The sequence below is a fragment of the Colius striatus genome, chromosome 25 (genome assembly GCF_028858725.1).
Source record: "Colius striatus isolate bColStr4 chromosome 25, bColStr4.1.hap1, whole genome shotgun sequence".
Classification (NCBI taxonomy): Eukaryota; Metazoa; Chordata; class Aves; order Coliiformes; family Coliidae; genus Colius; species Colius striatus.
In genome coordinates this window covers 3440950-3462775 of record NC_084783.1, presented here as the reverse complement: position 1 = coordinate 3462775, position 21826 = coordinate 3440950, and the positions used below count along the sequence as shown (strand labels likewise).

Here is a 21826-nt window from a genome sequence, read left to right as displayed (position 1 = left end):
GCTTGTGCCAAGCAGGAATGAAACCAAAGGGATGGGTGTCCTGACCCCCCTCCCCCAGTTGTCACAGTGACCTTCATCACTGGGGCAGCAGCTGAAGCCCTGCCAACATCTCTTTATTTCCCAATCTCCCCCTTCCCTCCCCGTGCCCATCAGCCATCCCACACCAGCCCAGCTCTGTTGCCCCTGCAAAGTGCTCAGAGAGTCTGGGTTGTCTCTGAACAAAACCCCATCCAAATTCTCCATCTCAAATGGTTTTATTGAAAGGCAAATCCTCGACTCTACCTTGTTAAGAAAAGTTACCAAAAGGGAATCACACGCCAAGTATCGGTATGGAGGGAAAAGAAAGGCAAAAGGAAACCAATACCAACCAACCTCACTTGGATTTAAGATGCCAGGAAGGAAGGAAAGAGATGGAGAGCAGTGCTGCAAAGCCACAGCAAGATCCTCCTTTCCAAAAACCTCAGTGGTTAGGACTAAGGAACAAATGAGTTTTACTTTATTTACAGTGAATGAAGAGGGTTTGTGTTTGTAGAGGGGTTTCTTCTGACAACAAAATCCATGTGGCCTTTGCCAAACTGTGCTCCAAGGCTTGGCTCTTTGGCTCTCCCATCCTCAGGAGGTGTTAGCAAGTCTCTCTTTGTGCTGGGAAGTTGAGGGGGGGGTTTAGTGTTCAAGAAACCAAGAGGCTGTTGCCTCCAGAGCTCACTGAACTTGCCCTGTGCCTCCTCATCCCTCGAAGCCACACTCAAGAGGGCAAACAATGAGGCACTGGGTTTGCAAGGTCAGACTATACTCTTGAAGCCAATTCTTCAGGGAACAAGCACCTGACTGAGCAAAACCCCCAGGAGCTGGGGCTGTCCCTTGTATTTGCAATCAAGCCATCCAAACCAACCCCCCAGAGCAGCAGGAGCTGCACGTATCTGAACAGGAGAGGAGCTGCTGTTAGGCAAAAGACACGTTCCCCGTTGAGATGGCACTGAGCTAAACACACACAGAGTCCCTGAACTGTTCCTATTGGTATCTTTGGTGCTGCCCTGGCACTGTGTGAAGGGCACAGGTTGAACATCTCCCCTCTCCCCTGATCTCCCCTCTCCCAACACCAGCCAGGCCCTGTTACGACACGGTTGTCACGACACTCGAGTGGGCTTGCAGGTCGCCTTCCTTCTGGATGGAAGATGGGTGTTTTGTGACTTCAGGTGAAGTTTTACAAGGTCAGCAAAGAAGAGAATGGTAATGCAGTTTCAGAACATTTCACAGGGAGGAAAAAAAATGGTAATTGTTTTGAACAAAAGACACTGTCCCAAAAAAAGCCACTCTCAGTAGTAAGGTCGCCGTGGGTTGTTCTGTGGGGAATAACAAAGAGAAAATTAATCAAACCTGCCTCTTCCCTGAGGTTAATTACCTGAAAAAGCCACTGAAACATGACATTTCTGACTGGGAAACCATAGGTTTGCCCATCAAAAAGGACAAGTCTAGCTTTTCAGGTGTGCTGAATGGAAGATGCAGCTGCAAAGTCACAAGTCTCTCCTGCTTGGTCAGAATGAAGTGTGGATTCATGGGCAACCCAGCCACTTCCTCTGTGCACAGTGGTCACACTTGGTGTGCACCAGGTAAAACTAAACCCAGCAACAAAAAGATATCAATGAAAAGTGTGCATCTGTGGATGTTTTGGTAGAGATAATTTGATTCAGCATGAGGGGAGAATCAAAGAGAAATGTTCACAGCATTGGCTCACTTGGCTAAGCAATCCCAACACTCCCACCCTTGAGACTGGAGAGCAGGATGAGCATGAGCCAGCAATGGGACCCCATGGCCAGGAAGGAGAGTGGAGAGTGTTGCATCTGGGAAGGAATCACCCCATGGAGCAGCACAGGCTGGGGAATGAACTGTTAGAGAGGAGTGGAGGGGAAAGGGAGCTGGGGGTGCTGGTGGGCAGCAGGATGAGCAGGAGCCAGCAACGGGCCCTCGTGGGCAAGATGGACAATGGCAGCCTGGGGTGGGTTAGAAGGGCTGTGGGCAGGAGGTCAGAGAGGTTCTGCTGCCCCTCTGCTCTGTCCTTGTGAGACCACATCTGGAATCATGTATCCAGTTCTGGGTCCCTCAGTTGCACAAGGACAGGGAGCTGCTGGAGAGAGTTCAGCACAGGGCCACAGAGATGCTGGAGTGGAGCATCTCCCTTGTGATGAAAGGCTGAGGGAGCTGGGGCTCTGCAGCTTGGAGAAGAGACTGAGGGGTGACCTCATTCATGGTTACAAATGCATCAAGGGTGGGTGTGAGGAGGCTGGAGCCAGGCTGTGCTCAGGGATGGCCAATGACAGGACAAGGGGCAATGGGTATAAGCTGGAACAGAAGAGGTTCCAAAGAAACACAAGGGAAAACTTTCCTGTTGAGGTGAGGGAGCCCTGGCAGGGGCTGCCCAGATGGGCTGTGGAGGCTCCTTCTCTGGGGACATTCCAACCCAACTGGGTGAGTCCCTGTGTGCCCTGTTGTAGGTGGTGCTGCTCTGGCAGGGGGGTTGAACTGGATGATCTTTTGAGGTCCCTTCCAACCCTTAACACTCTGTGCTTGTGTGATCTGCACAGAAGCCTCCCTGGGTTTGTCTCTGTGTGCCCTCACCAGCGGGTTGGGTCGGAAGCGGTACGCGAGCATCATCCGCTTGCGGAACGCCTCGTACTCATCATCCTCCTTGGTTAACTCAGCTGGTCTGTCAATTCCAAAACCAGCTCCATCCACAGCAGTAGTTCCCCTGTTTGGAAAGAAAGAACAAAGCCTCAAAGGTAAGCAGAGGTGACAGATTACCTTCCTCCTCCCCAGAAACCCACCAGAAGCAGCACCAGGAGTGCCAGGTGCCCTCAGCGCTGAGATTGTGTGTGTCAGGTTTCCATGTTGCCCTTCCACATCAATGACACTCACATGGAAGCAGCAGTGTCTACATGTAGTTGCTTAATCTCTCACAGCTGGGACAGAAATGTGTGTCTGTGCTGGGTGCCTCCCCACTGAAGGGTGCTCAGACTGCCAGGGCTCACCTTCAACAACCAGATGCCTGGGTTTGGCCCTCCCTGACTGGAGCTATGCAGGACTGCCTCCCATTCTTTCAGCCCCAAACAGTCCAAAAGCAGAAGCAATTCCTTCCCCTGTGCAGTAGCACCTTCTTACAGAGTCAGGGAATCCTTTTGGTTGGCAAAGCCCTTGAAGCTCCTGCAGCCCAGCCCTGCCCTCACCCTGCTCAGCCCACCACTAACCCACAGCCCTCAGCACCACGGCTTTGGGATCCCTCCAGGGCTGGGCACTGCCCCAGCTCCATTCTAAGAACATCAGAGATGGTAGAGGCCAAGCAAATCCCAACCCTTGTTCAACCCCATGATGGACAGAAGCTGCCTTCTCTCTGCTGCCTGTAAGCCTTGCTGTTTTGATGACTGCAGCCTTTCATCACAGACCTCCTTTGAACCAAGAAGCAAGTTGCCAAAGAGATCTCCTTGCAAAAGAGGAGCAGAAGTGCTTTGTAGAGAGAGTTTCTATTATGGAGTACACAAACAATTGATGTTTCAAAAAGGATCTAACACTGAAACACAACTTTGAGCATTTCCTATCCCCAGTACTTGGTTTGGAAGCTCAGCATGTGCTACCAACACATGATCCACCTAAACAGAGATGCTCCTCTCTTCTTGGACAGAACTCTCATAAAGCTTTATCACATACAAAGTGTGTTCAGAAAACCTCTGTGCAAGACAGTGATGTCAGGACAGCTGCATGATCAGAGACAAAGCTCTGAATCAAAGCATCTTTCAAATACAAGTCCAGCAGTAGCCAATATTGGTAACTGCCCTTCATCCCCAGTACACCAGGGACTAGCAACACCTCAGATGCAAAAGGCATCTCTTTAACACTTGAATAAACACATGGCTTTGACATGACTTAATCCTCACATGTCCTGGGAAAGGTGCAGTGCAGGCAAACAGTATCTTCCCTTTATAGATGAAACTGGGGAGAAGGAAACCCCTCACCATACAAATTGGCTCAGATCACACCACCTGCCTGAGAGAAAGTGCCAAACCCAGGCCCTGGGGGGAGGGAACCCCAAAGAAATCAGGAAGCCTTTTTCTCCTTTGCTGTGAGGATTCCATCATTCTGTTTGAGTGATGAATTACACTCCACACTCACTGCAGCTGCTTCCAGTAGGCTAAAGGTAGGAGCATCAATTCTCAGTCCAGGAGGAAAGGACTAAATCAATAGTAGAAGAACTCTGCTTACTTGCTGACTGGGTTTTTAATCCCCTGTCCATCTGAGCCAAGTCCCTCGCCCTCCTTCCAGCCCATCTTCATTAGCATTTGATAACCTATGTTCTCCACTGTCAGTTTGAACTCTTTGTATTCAGAATAATCTGGCTCACGTCCTTCCTGCAGAGACACAAAAGGTAGTTAGTCATTTTTCACCTGTACCTAACCTTTGTGGGTCAGAAGAGGAAGAAAATCAGCTTCAGCTACTCAAAGTTGGGATGGTTCTGACAAGCAATTAGCAACTAGGATGATTTCTTGGGGTTTCCAGTTCTGCACCACCACAGAGAGGGAAATAAGTGCATGATAAAGCATGGCACAGCCCTAGAACATAATCTGCAAGAAGCACTGACTGCTACTGTAAGATTAAGTTGAGAAAGACTTAGTTCCTGCACTCCACATTGCTCGCTGGATCAAGCTTCAGATACAGCTCTTATTTAAGCCAGGTCTCCAGGGAATGTCTGACCCCATGCTGGTTACATGAAAACATGATGAGGGATGTGCCAGCATCAAGAAGTTCTACAGTTTAGGAGGAACTGGCCAGTACTGAAAAGCTTTGCACAAGCTTTGTGTAGACTTTCATATTTTCATTTTACTGCAATCATCTGGATAAAACACTAAGTCTTCCTTGCTTGGCATCAGCAGCCCTTTATCTGAAACAGGAAGAGCAGACAAATGGTGAGTAGCCCCAGAGGCTCATCTGTCATTTCAGCTAACCCCCAAACACTGTCCCAATGGTCTCTTCACTAATTTGCTACAGGCATTTCTCTGCAAAGAGCAAAAAGAACCTAACTCCTTGTTTCCTCCAGAAGTAGCAGAGCTCCCAGCATAAGGGCAGCAGTACCTCAGGGCTGCAAGGTTGCTAAGTGCTGTGAAAAAGGGGCTCAGCATGCTCAAGATCTTTCCCTCACTGCTACAGGACTAGTCTGAAGCACTGCCAGCACCCTGGGAAGTCTCTGCTATTTCACCTTCAAAGCCTTGAATGTCTCCATGAATTTCTCCAGCTCATCAGGTGGAAGAAAGTCTCCAATGAAATGTTTTCCTCTGCCCATCTGGGTCAGCTGCTCAGCCCACTCTGCCCAAGACACAGAGGAGAGAAAACAGCAATCATGCAGCATTCTTTGACTGTTTCAGAGGGTCTGTAAAGCACAAAGCCTCACAGCAACAGTGTCATCATCTCCACTCAACAGGCAGCAAAGTCACAGCACAGGCCAGTGGAAAGTGACCCTGCAACTCCCATGCCAAGGTGATGGGCTCAGATATTTCCCTCTGGAAGCCTCTGCACCATCACAAAGCAGTGGGACACAGCAGCTCCCCACACACCTCGTGTCTTGTCCATCTCCATGCGTCGCAGCTGGTGCTCCCAGGTCCCCAGCTCGCTGTCCACCTCTTCATCACTGTCGTAGCCGTGCTGGTGCTGCTGAATCGCCTTGTCCCACATCATCTGCATCTCCTGCATGGCTCTCTTGTGCTTCATGATCATATCATACATCTGCTGCATCTAGGGGAAGGATATGCACAGGGGCTGATGGCTGTTGCAGCCTGCTAGGGCCACGTGGAGCTCTGAATGCAGGTTATGCCAACTACAACTCCCAGCAGGCAGTGCTGGGGCTCGATCCCATCCACTCGCTTCCCAGATCAAACAGCAGCACCATGTGTCTCTGGCAGAGGCAACTTGGTTTTCATGTTGAGGACTGGTGTCTTCTGACCATCCCCACACAGTTTAAACATCACCCTTCTGCTTCTGACAAAGCCAACTCTGCTCCCACTCACTCAAAGCTTGCAAGCATCCCCTCCCCTTCTGCTCACTGCTGAAGCAATACAGGGCCAGCTGCAGACCTGCCACACCAGACCTTACAGATTTGGGGCTTTAGTTTGGTAGGACAGCAATTGGCTGACTTCATTCATATTCCCTAAAGTCCTCTCCTGTTTCTGCTGACTGCAGCATCACATGATTCTCAGGCATTCAGCACAAATCCTAGAGATTTATTTGTGGGCCACTGGGAAAGTTTCTTTGCTGCCTCCAGCTCCAGTTTCCCACCTAACCCAGCCATGCTGCAAAGCAGTGTGAATGTGGAAATCATTTCAGGGCATTACCTCCTGCTGCTCCTTCAGCTGTTTCTTCTGGGCTTCAGAGAGCTCTGTCACACCAACCAAACCAACAGGTTTCCCTTTTTCATAACCAAGACCCTTCAGGTCCTGAACTGTAATAAGCACATGTTAAAAGGCTTTCAAAACTCTGAGCAGTAAAGACCAGTGAAAGCACATCTCAAGATCCCCACATGAAGTTTTGCCCTCATTTCAGGGTTCAGCATCAAGACACTTAAATGAAGAGCTGCCTGGGAGGATTCAGGAATCATAGAAGCAGGGAAGCCACGGGGTCACACATCCTTGGCCAAGCAGCTCAGAGCATCCCCTCACTCTGGTCCAAAGCTCTGCCCACAGCGTGTCAGCAGACTGGCAAACTGTGTCTCAGAGGTCACACTGCATGGCAATCTGCTTTAAAAATCATTCCTCCTGAAGATTAACTCTCCCCACAAGGCTTCCTCATCAACCCCAGCCATTGCAAAGAGGGATACTTAATTACTCAGCGTTGAGTCACGAGCAGATCCGAGCCCATCAGCATATTGTCCAATCTGTGCACGTAAGTGTCTGCTGATTACTATGTAAACAGCAACTTCATTCAGAATGAAAAGCAAATGGCCACATTAGAATAAAGACATGAGCATTAGAGGCTGCTTTTGGAAGTGGCCATTCCCCAAGGAGACTTTAGTTTCTAATCTACAGGCTCAAGAGCAGCACTGCCAGGGTTGTTTTGAAGCAGGGGCATTTCAAGCCTCTGCTTGACAGCCCTGTTTATGTGTTTTCCTTTTCCTGCAGCATCCCCTTTTGGATGTTCCTCCTTTGGAAGTATTTTTTTGCTGTTTTATCAGATAAGCCTTGAAATGAGATATTAACAGTAGCTGGGCAGGGCATCTTCTGATTTAAAATGACCATATGGCACTCAGAGGTTCAAAGGGCAAGTGAAAGGAAAGAGGGAGGGGGGGAAAAAGCCCACGTGTAAAAAGTAACAGAAACACTGCTGGGGCTGCAAAGAAGAGACTTCCAGTGGAGAAACTGCCTTGCAAACTTGGTTCATAACATATCTAACAGGGCTGGCAGCTCCCCTCTAAAGAATCTCAGAGCTAAGATCCCAGCAGTTAAAATATTGAAGGGATTAAAAGACGCCACCCAACTGCACTTGAAAGCTCAATACAAGGGAAAGGATTTCTTCCTAATGACTGCAAAAGCCCCCTTTTGAATGGAAGTCCAGACTGCAGTTAAATGATGCTTCATTAATTATTCATCATCTATTAATTATGAAGCTCAATAATAATAGGCTCATTGTTCATGACACCAAATGTCTACACAGCATGCTAATTAAGCCCCAGGGGTCATCTTCTCCCTTCCTCTCATTCCAACTCAGGGCAATTGATCTGAGCACTCTTATCTCTTCTCCTTTCCCTAGTGCTTTTGGCTGAGCACTGGCAAGTGGCTTCTTTAACTCCAACCTCCCAAGGAGAAGATAAAACAGCACATCCACCCTCCCTCACTCAGCTCCAGCCTCTGCACATTCGCACCGGTGCTGGGAGTCAACTCTGCAGGAAGAGTTATGTAAAACACTGCAAGAGGTTTTCCAAGAGCAAGGAAGCAAGAAGCTGTGTCAGGCTGGGTTTGGAGTGCTGGGATATGCACTGTCAGCTCCCAAGAAATAAGAACAAACAGAGAAATAAAGCTATTCTCAAACAAGCTGCTTTGTGTCTTGGAGGGCGCCGAGGTTTGGAAACAGCTTTAACGAACACACCACGTCTATTCCACGTAAAGAACCTGGCTCCAAATGTTATGTGAGACCAGGGCACTTGAGCATCAGCCCCAGCCAAAGATTCACCTCCTGTCTCAGGGCATGGGAAAAGCTTTCTGCAAATGCACTGAGGAAGAGGCTCTGCCCTTCACAGAGGTCAGCAGCTCTTTGGCTTCGTTCTGAATTGCATAAACACCCAGGCTAAGAGCCAGGCATGGCTCTGGAGGCCCCACGAGCTGGTGGCTTGCCAGCATATATAACCACCTTACAGGAGAAAGGTGAGACCATAGCATCTTCTTTTGCTTCCCAGGAAGCATATGCCACTGCTCCTTCTTGTGCTCAAACTACATCTGGTTTGCCAGAGTGCTCTGCTACCTTGCAGACTTTATGCTGAGAGATGCTGAAAGTCACTGCAGGGAAATCAGCTCTGGGAGATATTTTTGTAGGCTTGGCCTGAAGTCTCACAATACAGGCAGAGTTGACAGAAAAAGCCAAAGCTCCACCCCAAATCCCCATCTGAAGACAGAAAAGTCTGTTCATAAATAAGATCAGTCACGGAATTTGCATAAGAGCAGATAAGATTGCTGAGCTGACAGGGGTGCAGCACCAGGCAAACCCCATGTGAAAGAGAAGGAGCTGCTTCTCAGTCAGGCCTGGGAAAAAGAAGGGTTTTTTTTTCCCCTCCAATGACATCAGCTTTGCCTACAGGGTTAATGGTGCAGTCTATCTGCAGCATTGGCAGAAGCCTACCTGAAGGTTTATCCCACATGCCTGAAGAGGAGCTTGTTAGAAGAGAAGTGAGTGTCCTTTAAGGACAGCAGGAGAAATCCCAATACAGAAGGGCCTGATTCTTTGCTTCAGAGCCTGAACATCTTACTCAATTAAAATAGACCCAAACTAATCCAATATTAGGTTTCAGAAGACTCTAGTGACAGCCTGCAACCTCCCATTAGCCCACAGAGTTCTCTGAGCACGATACCTGCTCTGCTCAGCTTTTCAGATGTATTAGTCCCTGCAGAACCTCCCCAGTTAATTGTTTCAGTATCAGTGCATTTAAGAGGAGCCTTGTTTCTGCCCAAAAGGGCTACACTTTCTCCTTTCCATGGTACTGATTTATTACTAAGAGTATAGACAGGCAAAGAATCAAGAACAGCCCTCTGCTAATTCCAAACCACTTGCTAAAGAGGAAGGACAAGGATGTAGCTATTTAGGTACCACAGCATATTGTGCAACTCTGACCTCCTGCAGGACCTGGGGGGTGCAATTTGGAATTCTCCTCACCTGTCAGGTCGAGGATGTTCATTCTCAAAAGGGATTAACCCATCTGAAGTGATTAAAAACCCCACAAGCCCAAACCCTTCCCCCTGCAGAGCGTTAACGGTGCGTTAAGGCTTGATTTGTTATGCCTGGCAAACTCCTTGTCCTTTTCTTCCACTTGACACAAAGCCCTGCAAAAAGTGAGCATGAACATGAGCATGGCCTTGTCTAATTAAAGGGAGGCCAAAGGAGCCAGGGGAGATTTCAGCAGGAAGCATGCTGGAATGAGCACGTGGATACTCTTGCAGCCCCTCCACTGCAGCAGGAGGTATGAAGATGGAATCAGATGCTTGTTTTGGTAGCACCTGCCCAAGCTTCATCACTGAAGCTCCATTACTGTCTGCAAGGTAAAGAGCAAATGACTCTAGAGCTGCAAAATCAGGAAACACTTTTGCATCTGATTTCTGCCTTACTAAAAGCAGCAATTCAAGGTCAAATGAATAAGCCACCCAGGCTGTTATCTTGTCCTGTACACACAAAGGTACAGCCAAAGCTTCTGTACAGGGCTGTGATCAGAAGAATTACACAGGACCTTCTCTTCATCTACATTTGAAGTGCTGGATTAGGACATGGAGACCTTCCTTCCTGACCTTAGCAGAAGCAGCAGACACCCCAGCTAGCTCATCTCACCCAAATCTGACAATCAAAGCTATTCATGGCCATGCAATTACCCCCACAATGCCCTTGTCAAAGCAGAAGCCCCACGGGCTTGCTGGAGCAATGAATTGTACAGGATGACCATGCTTTGAGAATTACCTGTGGTCACTCCTTGCAGCTCTGAAAATTACAGCTTGTTTTCTATTACCTGCCCTACTTCATCTGCTCTGCTATTGCTTTTTTAAAAGGGTCCTTATTGAGGCAGGTCCTTATTACTTCTCCTGTGACTTTAGCCTGATCCTGCTAATTCTCTCAGTCTGCCACCACCCACTGCCTTTCTTCCATCTTCTCTTTCTCCTTTTCACATCCTTTCCCTGCAACACACTAAGTGGGCAAAGGATTCAAAGGTGCCATCTTAAATGTCTCTCTTCTCCTGTTGTCCTGGAGTGACTCAATTTTTGTGTGCATCCCTGCCTGCCTAATTACCCATCTCCAGATGCACAGGGGGCTCAGGACTCAAGAGCTCCCTAAAAGGGCCTTAACTGGAAGAATTATCTCCCTAAAGAGCTGCATCCCTGGGTGAGCCTCAACACTGGGAACTCTGGGAACCTCACCTGTAATCAAATGAAGTAGAATGGGTAGAAATTAGAAGTGGAAGTTATGCTTGTGTCCAGCAGCACTTGGGGAACAGCTATTCTCCACTTAGCCTTCTGATCAGTTAGAGTGAGGTGAAAGTGCTGCCCAGGGATTTTATCCTACCACAGGGAATAAACCACAGCTCAACCTTTGAGATTTGTTTTCTGACAAGCCTCTGTTCCTGAAGTGAAATAGCCCTAAACAGTGTAGAGGCTGAGGCTGTAATGAGCTCTAGCACAGCAGGGTTTGAGAGATAGCTGGAGAATGATAAGATCCAATCCCTGGTGTCTGGGAGATAAAGTGGTTTATCTGGGTTTCCACACAGGGGAGAGTTGGCTGCTAGACCTACCTGAAAGATAGGGGGCTGGCAACCAAGAGGATTACAACAAGAGATAGACTCACTGGGTTTTTGGTTTACAAAGCCAGCTGGGCTAAGGCAGAACAGGCTCCTCAGGTTAAAAACAGTTATTCAACAAGATACACAGAGCCACTAACCTGAGAGAGGAGAGGGAGAATCCAGCTGTTGGATGAGCTGTGGGAGAGGCAATTCCACCTTGTCCTCCTCTGGCCCCCACCTGCTCTTCCGCTTCTTTTTAGTAGTGCCTGGGGCAGGAGCTGGAGGTGTTGCAGCAGTGCTTGCAGCTGTCTGCTCAGGTGGAGTTGTAGAGGATGATGGTGAAGGGGAGGTCAAGGGGGAGGGCAGGGGCAAGGGCAAGGGTAGAGGTGAGGGAACCGGCAAGGGCAAAGGCGAGGGAATGGGCAAGGGCAAGGGTGAAGGAACAGGCAAAGGCAAGGGCAAAGGTGAGGGCAAGGGCAAAGGCAAAGATGGTAAGCACAGAGGTGATGGTGATGCCTCCAGGCTGCTCTTCCTTTTCAGACTGGGCTCTGCAGGTGAGGGGGCTGAGCCAGCACTGGCTTTGGCCTTACGGAACTCCTCCAGCTTCTGCCTGTAATACTTGTAGCCTTTGCTGTTTGGCTCATACAAAAACCTGGAAAGAAACGGCCAAAAAAACAAAGTTGAGATGGAACAGTCCTGTGCAGGGGTTGGATCCAGCACAGTTTGCTCAGGGCTGCTCTTTCCTGCATTGCTCTTGCACAGGCAGCTTTCCCAGGCGCTTCCTTGCTCTCCAGCACCATCCTGTGTAGATGTGGAGTTACTGCAGAGCTCCGTGTGCTCTCACAGGGTAGGCTGCAAGCCTTTGGCAGCAGGGAGCGCATTTCCCACTCGTGAGCAAACCACAGCGATTTTCTGGTGCCAAAGAAACACACAGAACTAAAAAGGATCATCTTCCATTTGTGTAAACGCGGGGTCCTCCCCCAGAATTCACCTGCCTTGCAGAAAAACCTTTGGAAATAAAACTGCAAGGGCTCCACAACACAGAAGAAAACAAACATTTGGGTCTTACCAATGGGAATGTTGAAGTGCTGCCTAAAGAAGCTGCTCCTGACCTCCCTATTAAAGCCAGAAGCATCGACATTACCAGTCTGCTTAATCACACCACAGCTCCTCCTTCTGTTCCCTCATTGCTTTATTTGCTACCCCTTCCAGAAATAGGCATCTCTGACCTTTTGGGTAAAATAAAACTGCACAGTCTCTGTGGGAAGAATATGAACAATCCTCAACCAAGCAGCTATGCAAACCCAAAAAGTCAAGCCAGTCATGTTTGTTACAAATATGTTCCCTTTTTGGGCTCACTCCAGTTGAAACACTTCACACACAAAACCCATCTACTTCTAACTCCCCTACAGTCTTCCCTGTTTACAGGAGCAGTTTAACACTTGATGTAACCTCTCCTCAGCATAGTGCCTGTTCCCACAAGAGAGGTGATAGGCTTTTCCCATCCATCTCTGCACAACACAAACAGCTCTCAAGTGTATTTTAAAATGCATCAAATGTGGTCTTAGAATCACAGAATCAAAGACTTTTAAGATCAAGTCCAACCACTCAGCTCACCCTGCCAAGCCCATCACTGAAGCACATCCCTCAGCACCTCAGCTATGTGTCTTTTGGACAGCTCCAGGGATGGGGACTCCATCACCTCCCTGGGCAACCAATGCTTGACAGTCCTCTGAGTGAAAAAGTTCTTCCTCAGCTCCAATCTAAACATCCCCTGGCACAACTCAACTCACTTCCTAGTATTTGTTAGTGGAGAGATTGACCCCCACCTGATTACAGCTCCCCTTCAGGTAGTTGTAAAGAGCAATCATGTCTCCTCTCAGCCTCCTCTTCTCTGGGCTAAACATCCCCAGCTCCCTCAACAGCTTCTCATCAGACCTGTTCTTCAGACCCTTCATCAGCTTTGTTGCCCAGCTCCAGCCCCTCAGAGCCCTTCTTGTAGTGAGGGGCCCAACACTGAACACAGCACTTGAGGTGTGTTCACAGCACAGGGGGACAATCCCTGCCCTGTTCCTGCTGCTCACACTGTTTTTGATACAAGCCAGGATGCCACTGGCCTCCTTGGCCACCTGGGCACGCTGCTGGCTCATGTTCAGCCAGCTGTATATTAGCACCCCCCTGTCCTTTTCCACAAGACAACTCTCAAGCCCCTCTGCCCCAGCCTGGAGTGCTGCTTGGGGACTCAGTACTCAGCACTTGGCCTTTTTGAACCTCATGCAATCAACCTCAGCCCATCACTCCAGCTTTGCATCCCTCCATCTGAGTAACAAGCACTAAGGATTGCTTCAGGATGTAGTAGAGGGCAGGATGAGGCCCCTGATGAAACCCTAACAGAGGAGGTGGTGTTTAACTCAACTGTGCTCAGGTGGTCAAGTAAATAATGAAACAGGCTCAGATCTGTCTAATGCAATTCACCCCACAAGGGGAGGGCCCCAGAGGGTGAGAAGGCAGTTGATAAAATGCCAAAACATCAGCAACAAAATCAGGCTTCTCAAGCCCTGCTTCACTCCCAGGGAACACACCAAATCGTTTGTAAGTGCAGGAAAATGAAAGGTGGATGAGACCAAAGGGAGGCATTAAACATCTGTCAGTGAGAAAGAGACAGATTCACATGTGAAAGGCTGAAAAAGATATTCCAAAGGGGGAGCTAAGGGTGAAGGAGTGCTACCTGTACGTTAGTGAAGGTGCTGTGCAAAGAGCAACCCAGGAAATTAATGGTACACCAAAGGTATGAGTGGTGGATGGGGGCCCACACCAACACACAGCCACAGGGAAAAGTATAAAGGTTAGAATTAGAGTGGTAACATTGCAACAGAAGGCAGGTGAGGAAGGGTGGGAGTCATCAATTCATTTTGGGGAAAGCAAATCAATTCCTCTCTCTGTTTCTCTCTCTCTTTCTTTCTCTCAATGTCTTGATTTAAGCTGTGAAGCTGCAAAGCAGTGCTAGCAATGCAGTGTCCTTGCAACTTCAGAGTAATCACAAGTTTCATAAAACCATAGGATGGTGGGGTTGGGAGGGACCTTTAGAGCTCATCCAGTCAAGCCTCTGCAGAGGCAGCTCCCACCTAGATCAGGTCACACAGGAACGTGTCCAGGTGGGTCTTGAAGAGCTCCAAGGAAGGAGCCTCCACACCCTCCCTGGGCAGCCTGGGCCAGGGCTCCTTCAGCTCAACAGTCAAATAGTTCTTCCTTATGTTTAAATGGAGCTGTTTGTGTTTCAGCTTCACTCCATCACCCCTTGTCCTGTCACTGGATACAATAGAAAGTGTTGCCCCAACCTCCTGACACCCACCATTCAGAAATTGGTCAGTATTCATGAGCTCCCCCCTCAGTCTCCTCTTCTCCAGACTGAACAGCCCCAGGTCCCACAGCCTTTCCTCACAAGGAAGATGCTCCAGTTTTCTATTACTTGCCCTTAAACACAAGCCAAGCCCCCATACAAACCCCTCCAACCCTACCCCCAGCAGCAGGTTTCCCTTACCTGAAAGCCTGGTTCTCTCTGTTGTTCTGCATGGCAATAGCTTCCACCTCAGGACCCCCGTCTGCTATGAACCTGGCCAGTTTCTCAGCTGAGTTCTTTGTCTCTTCGTCGTCTGGGGGTGAAACTTTAAGCAGGCTGTCAGTACTGGGCCCAACTCACACAAGCAACAGTCAAAGCCTATCTGTTCTAAGAACCCCAAGAGCAGAATAAGGGCAAAAGGTCGAGTTTAAGTCTTAGAAATGTTACACATCAACAGTTTATATCACAAAATAAACCCCACATGATATTGCATAAGGTTGTACCAGAGCTTTGTAACCAGAGGAGTGCTCATTCACACACCAGCTTCCTCTGTGCCAGGAGCTAGATGAGAGCAGATTAACAGACAGACCAACTTTTGTCTTCAGAGATGGACATTTGTTTCTGCCTACTGGAAAGGAAACCTGTTTCTTCCCTGTGTCAGGCACTTTTCCATAGGGTCACACCTCAGCACTCACAATTACCTCTAGACTTTGCCACTGAAGGCTTCAGGAGCAAGAGGAAAAGCAGCAAACTCATGCCACACCATGTCACCTGTGCCTGCTGTCACTACACATCTGCTGGCCCTCTTAGGGGAGGGCTGTAGGACAGAGGGAATGCTCCAGGGAACAGTCCCAATCCTCACCTCAAAGAGGTGGCTTCTGCAGCCTTTTGTCCAAAGGCAGAGAGAAGGGTCTGATCATTACTATTTCAAGTATACTTGATGTTTATAAGGAGCCAGGCAAATGTATTATTTAGCCATGACAGCCTTATATGACATTTGCTACCTGCACAGTACCAGTGCCAGTACTCCAGTGTGCTGGCACAGGACAAGAAGACGTGATTATAAGCCATGGACAAGTCATAACCTTTCTTTGCTTCAATATTCCACACCTGTAAAGTATGGATAATGCTCCTTAGCTTCCAAACTGCTGTATCAAGTTGAGTTGATACTGGTAACAAGCTCTTTCAGCCTACAGTCAATTTGTTTGAGCTGTTAACACATCAGCATAAGAGCTAAATTGCATTAAGACTCCTTTTCCACAGACAAGGAAGCTGACACACAGAGGCTGGGTGATTCACCAGGGCCACATGGCAGGTCTGAAACAAAGGTTGGACTGGATGCAATAAATTCCTGGCCCACAGATCACATCTGAACCACTAAATCATTTCTATCTCAACATAATGAACCATATTCCACTGCTCACACCACTTGTCTGGTGGCAGATCATACACTTCTGCTGCTTTCCCACCTGAAAACAGAGTCTCTTCTACTTGTAAATGGTCCCAAGCAGGAAAGAAAAGCTTCAGATAAGGAAACAGCAGCAGAAATGGGGATTATGTTCAACAAGCAAACAAATGGTTTGCACTTAGAACAACACTTTCTGGAACACACACAACAGGGAGTCAGTTTAGTTCATTTTGGTATGTGTTTTGGGGAAATACAGGGAAAATCCTTTTTAACAGAGCATGATGCAGCATTCTGAGGGCCTGGGCAACCACTGCTTTTGGCACAGGAGTTTGATGCCATCATGGTGATGTTTGATCATCATCCCTTTCCATTCTGAAACTTGATTTACAGGCAGCAGAATGACAGCCAAATATCCACTGCAACTGTTTCCAGAACAGCCCAAACAAGCAGTTACAAGCTGAAGAAGTCGAATTTAACTTGTGCAATGAAGATTCTCCAGCCCCCAGACTTAATTACCTTTCTGAGAAGAGGATGCCTGAGGACTTTGATTCTCTTTTCTTATCTCTGCCACTTTCTTTCTGTAGTAAAGGAATTCTCTGCTGTTCTTATCATGCAAAAACCTAGGGTGGAGATGGAGGAGAAAAGGGCAAAACATGCATCAGTAACAACCATCCAAGTGTTGACACTCTGGGATATAAACAGCTCAAAACCAAAGCAATCCACACAAGAAATTCCTCAGAATTCACTTAAAATGTGGGTTACAAAGTCCTCAGCATCTGCAAATACAAATAGCTCTCATCTCTTTGTTTGGTGTGTCACTTGAAGGGGAATAAGTAACAGGCTCTTCTGACAGAGGAGGGGATCCTCTGCCCACAGCCCACCTGGGCTCTACTCTGGACTCTACTGATCTACCTCCTCAGCACCATCACAGTATCACTTCTTCAAAGAATCCCAGCATGGTGGGGGTTGGAAGGGACCTTTAGAGCTCATCCAGTCCAACCCCCTGCAGAAGCAGCTCCCACCTAGATCAGGTCACACAGGAACGTGTCCAGCTTGGGTCTTGAAGACCTCCAAGGAAGGAGCCTCCACACCCTCCCTGGGCAGCCTGGGCCAGGGCTCCCTCACTCAAACACTGAAACAGTTTTTCCTTACGTTTAAGTGGAACTGTTTGTGTTGCAGCTTCATCCCATCACCCCTTGTCCTGTCACTAGACACAACAAAGTGCTGCCCCAACCTCCTGACACCCACCAGTTAGATATTTGTCAATAAGATCCCCCCTCAGTCTCCTCTTCTCCAGACTGAACAGCCCCAGGTCCCACAGCCTTTCCTCACGAGGAAGATGCTCCAGTCCCCTCAGCATCTTGGTGCCTTTTTCCCTTGTTTTCCTCAGCTATAAAAGTTACTCATAACAAATCTCAAATCCACCCAAATAACTCAACAAAAGACCTCACATAACACAAAGCTGTAGGGTTGGGGGGTTCTTTTTGCCTCCCCCACAAGGACAGACAAGAAGTCAGCAGCACACTTACGAAAAAGCTGGGTTATCCTTGTAGTCTTCCATAGCGACCTTCTCTAACTCTGGTCCCCCTTCAGCCACGAACCTAGCCAGCTTTTCCACCACTTGTCTGGTCTCTGCATCCTCTGGGGGTAAAACTTTAAGCAGGCTGTCAGTACTGGGGTTCAACTCACACACCAAACAGGCAACAGGTACATTACTTCTAAGAATCACAACGACAGACAAAAGTAGAATGGGAACGGGAAGAGAAAGGATGAAATGGGGGATCCAGTCTTACACAGCTGTACAAATCACAATCCTCAGGTTATTTGGCAGCTTCTGCACTCCCCATGTTCATGGGTTTTTTTGCCTATCTAAGATTTGGGTCACTACACTTCAGGGTGTAACTTCACTTGCAAGGGAATTTGCTTCTGACAGTTCTTGCTCTATATAAAACACGACAAGGAGGAAGAGGAATTTGGTTTAACAACCACTGAAGATCACAGATTCCAGTCCCCAGGAGTGTACCCAGCTAGCAGAGACAGATTGTGTAGCTGGAACATATAGCTCTTCCTACTGGCATATGCCCATGTCTCACTTGGAGGGAATCCCACCAGAGATAAAGGAGAGCTCAGTCTCCAAGAAACTGTATTTTGGCTTCTGTGCCAAGGAAGGAACCCAACAACTCTGACAGCACTTGCAGAGCTGATGCAGGATAGAGTCAGTGGGAACTAAACAAGGGTCCTTGTCTAGACAACAGTGTTTTGGGTAAGGCATTGAACAAAGGGCACAGAGGAGCAGAGCTGTCTGCACTGATCCAGACCAGGTTTGGACCCTCAATCCTTCAGGGTCTTTCCTCTCTGCAGCCAGTGGCTGTTTCTCACATTCCTGTGGTGCATTTCACACTTAAATTGAGCCTTGCTAAGCTTCTGCTTTTATAAATCCCACCAGAAACAGCCAGACATGGGTCTGTAAACACAGAATGCAATGAATTCTGACACAAAGCTCACTGTGACTTATTTAGCAACCCCAATCTCATTTTATACTTGATTAATACACAGCCATGAAATCCACATTATTAAGCAAATCTGCCTTCTGGCTTTGGTTATCCAGATCAAACTTGGTTATCTGAGTGCTGCAAGGTTCCTCATTGCTTTTCTAACCCCAGGATCTAAAGGTGACATTTCCTAATGAAACTTTGGAAGGAGACAGGGGCTTTGATTCCACCCAAGCATCATTCTCTGCCTAACACATCATCTTCTTTGTTAACACAGACAATTCTTCCCCTCCTTCACAGCCACTCCCAAACTGAGGGCTTTTCATTTTCTATCCTTTAAAAACCATAACATTCCATTGTAAACACAAGCATTACATCTAATCATTATATATGTATTACATCTAGAGAGCTCAGCACTAGGCACAATACATTTCAGAGAATCCTAAGGGTTGGAAGGGACCTGGAAAGCTCATCCAGTGCAACTCCCCTGCCAGAGTAGCACCACCTAGAGCAGGGCACACAGGAACTCATCCAGATGGGTTTGAATGTCTCCAGAGAAGGAGCCTCCACAGCCCATCTGGCCAGCCCCTGCCAGGGCTCCCTCAGCTCAACAGGGAACAACTTTTTCCTTGTAATTAGCAAACAATCAAGCTCCATTAAGAGCAGGATGTATTTCTTCTCTACACATTATCTTCACACAAGCTCCTGCCTTGAATAGCTGAAGAGAAAATAAATCCTTGTAGGTAGAAATCAGATCCACTCTTGACTATGGTGACACATCTCCCACCCTAAGCCCTGGCTGCATCAGTAATATCTAACAGCATTCAGTTCTCAGCTTTCCTGCTGAAGCTGGCTTTGGAGGAGTCCACCAGCATGGATTGGTGTCATTTATATTTCACAATGCAGAAGTTTGCAGAGCACAGGGCCACAGAGATGCTGGAGTGGAGCATCTCCCTTGTGATGAAAGGCTGAGGGAGCTGGGGCTCTGCAGCTTGGAGAAGAGACTGAGGGGTGACCTCGTTCATGGTTACAAATCCATCAAGGGTGGGTGTGAGGAGGCTGGAGCCAGGCTGTGCTCAGGGATGGCCAGTGACAGGACAAGGGGCAACAGGGACAAGCTGGAACAGAAGAGGTTCCAAAGAAACACAAGGAGAAAGTTGTTCCCTGTTGAGCTGAGGGAGCACTGGCAGGGGCTGCCCAGATGGGCTGTGGAGTCTCCTTCTCTGCAGACATCCCAAACCCAGCTGGATGAGTCCCTGTGTGCCCTGCTCTAGGTGGTGCTGCTCTGGCAGGGGGGCTGCACTGGATGAGCTTTCCAGGTCCCTTCCAACCCTTGAGATTCTGTGACTCTCTGAATTCACAGGAAAAAAACCACCCCAAACTACCCACTGGAGAAAAACCATCGACTGTTCCCACACTCAACTCCCATCACTAAGATCAGAGACCTGCACCCCAAACCAAACCACGCAGTACAAGGTCTCATTTACCTTTAATCTCCAACCACTGCTCATAATCTTCCTCCTCATCTTCATCTGGTGACTGAAAGACACTGAGGCGGTTGAGCAGGGGGCTCTGCTTGGCGTGGCCGTAGTGCTTGGCTTGGTGCAGCATGCTGCTCAGCACCTGCCCAGGCCGCTTCCCAAACACCAGAGGCTTCTTCCCAACGTGGGCTGCAGCACTGTTTGCTGAGTTGTTGGTAGAACTTGGGGGAGGTTCTTAGGAAAGAATGAAGAAGAGAGGGGGGAAAAAAAAAAGACAGTAATTCCTCTGTATCCTTCTTGTTACAAATAACTCAGGCTGGGATGGAGCAGCACAGGGATGTTACTCTCAGAGTGAGTTAAAGATGCTGACTGGTACAAGCTGCACAATGAAATCCAAGTGGGATGACTTTTCACAAAGGGAGAGTCAAGCTAGAAGAGAGATGCCTGGCTTTATAGCACCTAGAGAGGGAAAGAGGGCAAACCTCCTCGGTGCAGCTCAGGGAAACACTTTAACCCCAACTTAAAGTGGACATCATGGCTTTAGAACTTATTCACAACAGCTCACAGCAGTTAAAGTGAACACACACAGAAGCAGCTCACACAAAGCTGGTATCCCCAGGAGAAGGAAGGTCTCCTGTTGCTCAGAAGTTGACCTACCAGCACTTGACTTTTCCTTCTGCAGCTTGAGAAACTGCTGGAGGAAACTGCCATCATTAACAAACTTGTTGGAAACACAGGCTTCATTGTCAGTACCTTCATCTCTGAATAGAAAGAGAAAAGTAGGTGATGGTACTCATCATCCTCCCCAGCCCTCCTCCCCTCACAGGTGTTTGTTTAGAAGAGAAAACAAGACTTAAGTTTTTTTCCAAAGCATAAGAACTATTCAGCTTGCTGCTCATGACATTTAGCCACATTTTCTGGCTTGTCTGGTACTTCATTGCTTTGTTGGAATACTCTGCTTCCAAACACCCCCAGGCAAACAATCAATAGGGGAACTGTGTTAACTCTTAGGAGTCACAATTACAAGCAAGGCAGCAGAAAGCAAGCACAGTAACACCCTGTTAAAAACCCTGATTGCTCTTAACACCCATCAGTTCTCACTAGGACCTTAAAAATCAGGCTAAATCAATTAAAGCACAAGCATCCTACTCTAACCTTTACTCAAGTATCTACTCCAGCTGTCTCAGAGCTTTGGAAAGCTTCTCTCTCCAGTTTCACGTGACAAACACGTCCCTTTCCCGACAGCAAAGCTCCCGTCTGAAAGCACCGCAATTCTCACGTACTCTCCAAGCAGGGGGAGCTGCTGTATGCTCAAGGAATTCTGTCTCGCTTGCTGCTCTAGCCGGGCCTCGATTTCCCTCTTCTTCTGCGCTATCAGCTCCTCTTGGTGAAGGATATTCACGTTCGTCTTGGCCGACTTCGACTGCGCGACCCCAAACCAGCGGCTCGCCTTCCCTGCAGGGAAACGGGGGGGATGAAAACCAAGGCTGGCGGCGCTCGGGGTCTCCTCGGTGAGGAATGGGGAGGGATGACACGGCCTGACGCCGGGAACAACCCCCCCAGCGCCTCACCCACACCCCGGCTCCCGCCGCGGCCGTCTCGGCGGGTGGCTCCCTGCCCACGCCACGGCGAGCAACTGCAGCCGCCTGCCCAGGGAGCGGCGAGGGCGGCGCGGGGAGCGGCGGCGGCGGCCCGGGGGCGGCGGGGAAGGGGCCGCGGGCCCGGCGGGCCCGGCCGTACCTGGCGCATCCCTGTGGTTGTCCATTTTGGAGCCGCCGTCCCACGATGCCCCGCGGCTGACGGGACCGGCCGCTGCCAGCCCGCTCTGCCGCAAAGGCTTCTGGGAGATGTAGTCTTGGCCGCGGCGGGGTCCCGCGCCTCCCTTTCCTCTCCTCCCGCAGCGAGGGCGGCCGGCGGGGGCGTGAGGGGGTCAAAGCGGCTGTTTGCGGGGAGGGAAAACACCGCCGCTACAGCCCTTCCCCACCCTCCCCGCACCAGCCCGGCGGCAGCGCGACGACGGGACTACAACTCCCGGCGGCCCGCGCGGTGCGTGCGGGGAGCGGCGGCGGCGGGGCGGGAGGACTCCAAGTCCCGTCACCCCCC

At 49.0% G+C, this 21826-nt stretch overlaps 1 protein-coding gene across 1 annotated transcript; it reads right to left on the bottom strand.

Annotated features, from left to right (window-relative positions):
- Nucleotides 1-260: 260 nt before the first annotated feature.
- Nucleotides 261-21511, bottom strand: SUGP1 (SURP and G-patch domain containing 1). The gene is made up of 14 exons (XM_062015067.1): nt 21464-21511; nt 21007-21178; nt 20381-20484; nt 19730-19957; nt 17280-17403; nt 16267-16370; nt 14544-14667; nt 11161-11654; nt 6372-6478; nt 5598-5775; nt 5243-5349; nt 4252-4397; nt 2617-2746; nt 261-1343 (listed from the first exon to the last, which is right to left on the bottom strand). The coding sequence occupies exons 1-14, from the start codon at nt 21486-21488 to the stop codon at nt 1317-1319; spliced, it is 2070 nt and encodes a 689-aa protein (XP_061871051.1). The 5' UTR covers nt 21489-21511; the 3' UTR covers nt 261-1316.
- Nucleotides 21512-21826: the final 315 nt, after the last annotated feature.

Coding starts and splice junctions, on each gene's coding strand:
- SUGP1 (XM_062015067.1), bottom strand. CDS start 21,488: ATGGACAACCACAGGGATGCGCCAG. Junction 20,485..21,006: donor CAGCTCCCCCTGCTTGGAGA/GTACGTGAGAAT, acceptor CTTTCTATTCAG/AGATGAAGGTACTGACAATG. Junction 1,344..2,616: donor GCTTCCGACCCAACCCGCTG/GTGAGGGCACAC, acceptor TATTCCCCACAG/AACAACCCACGGCGACCTTA.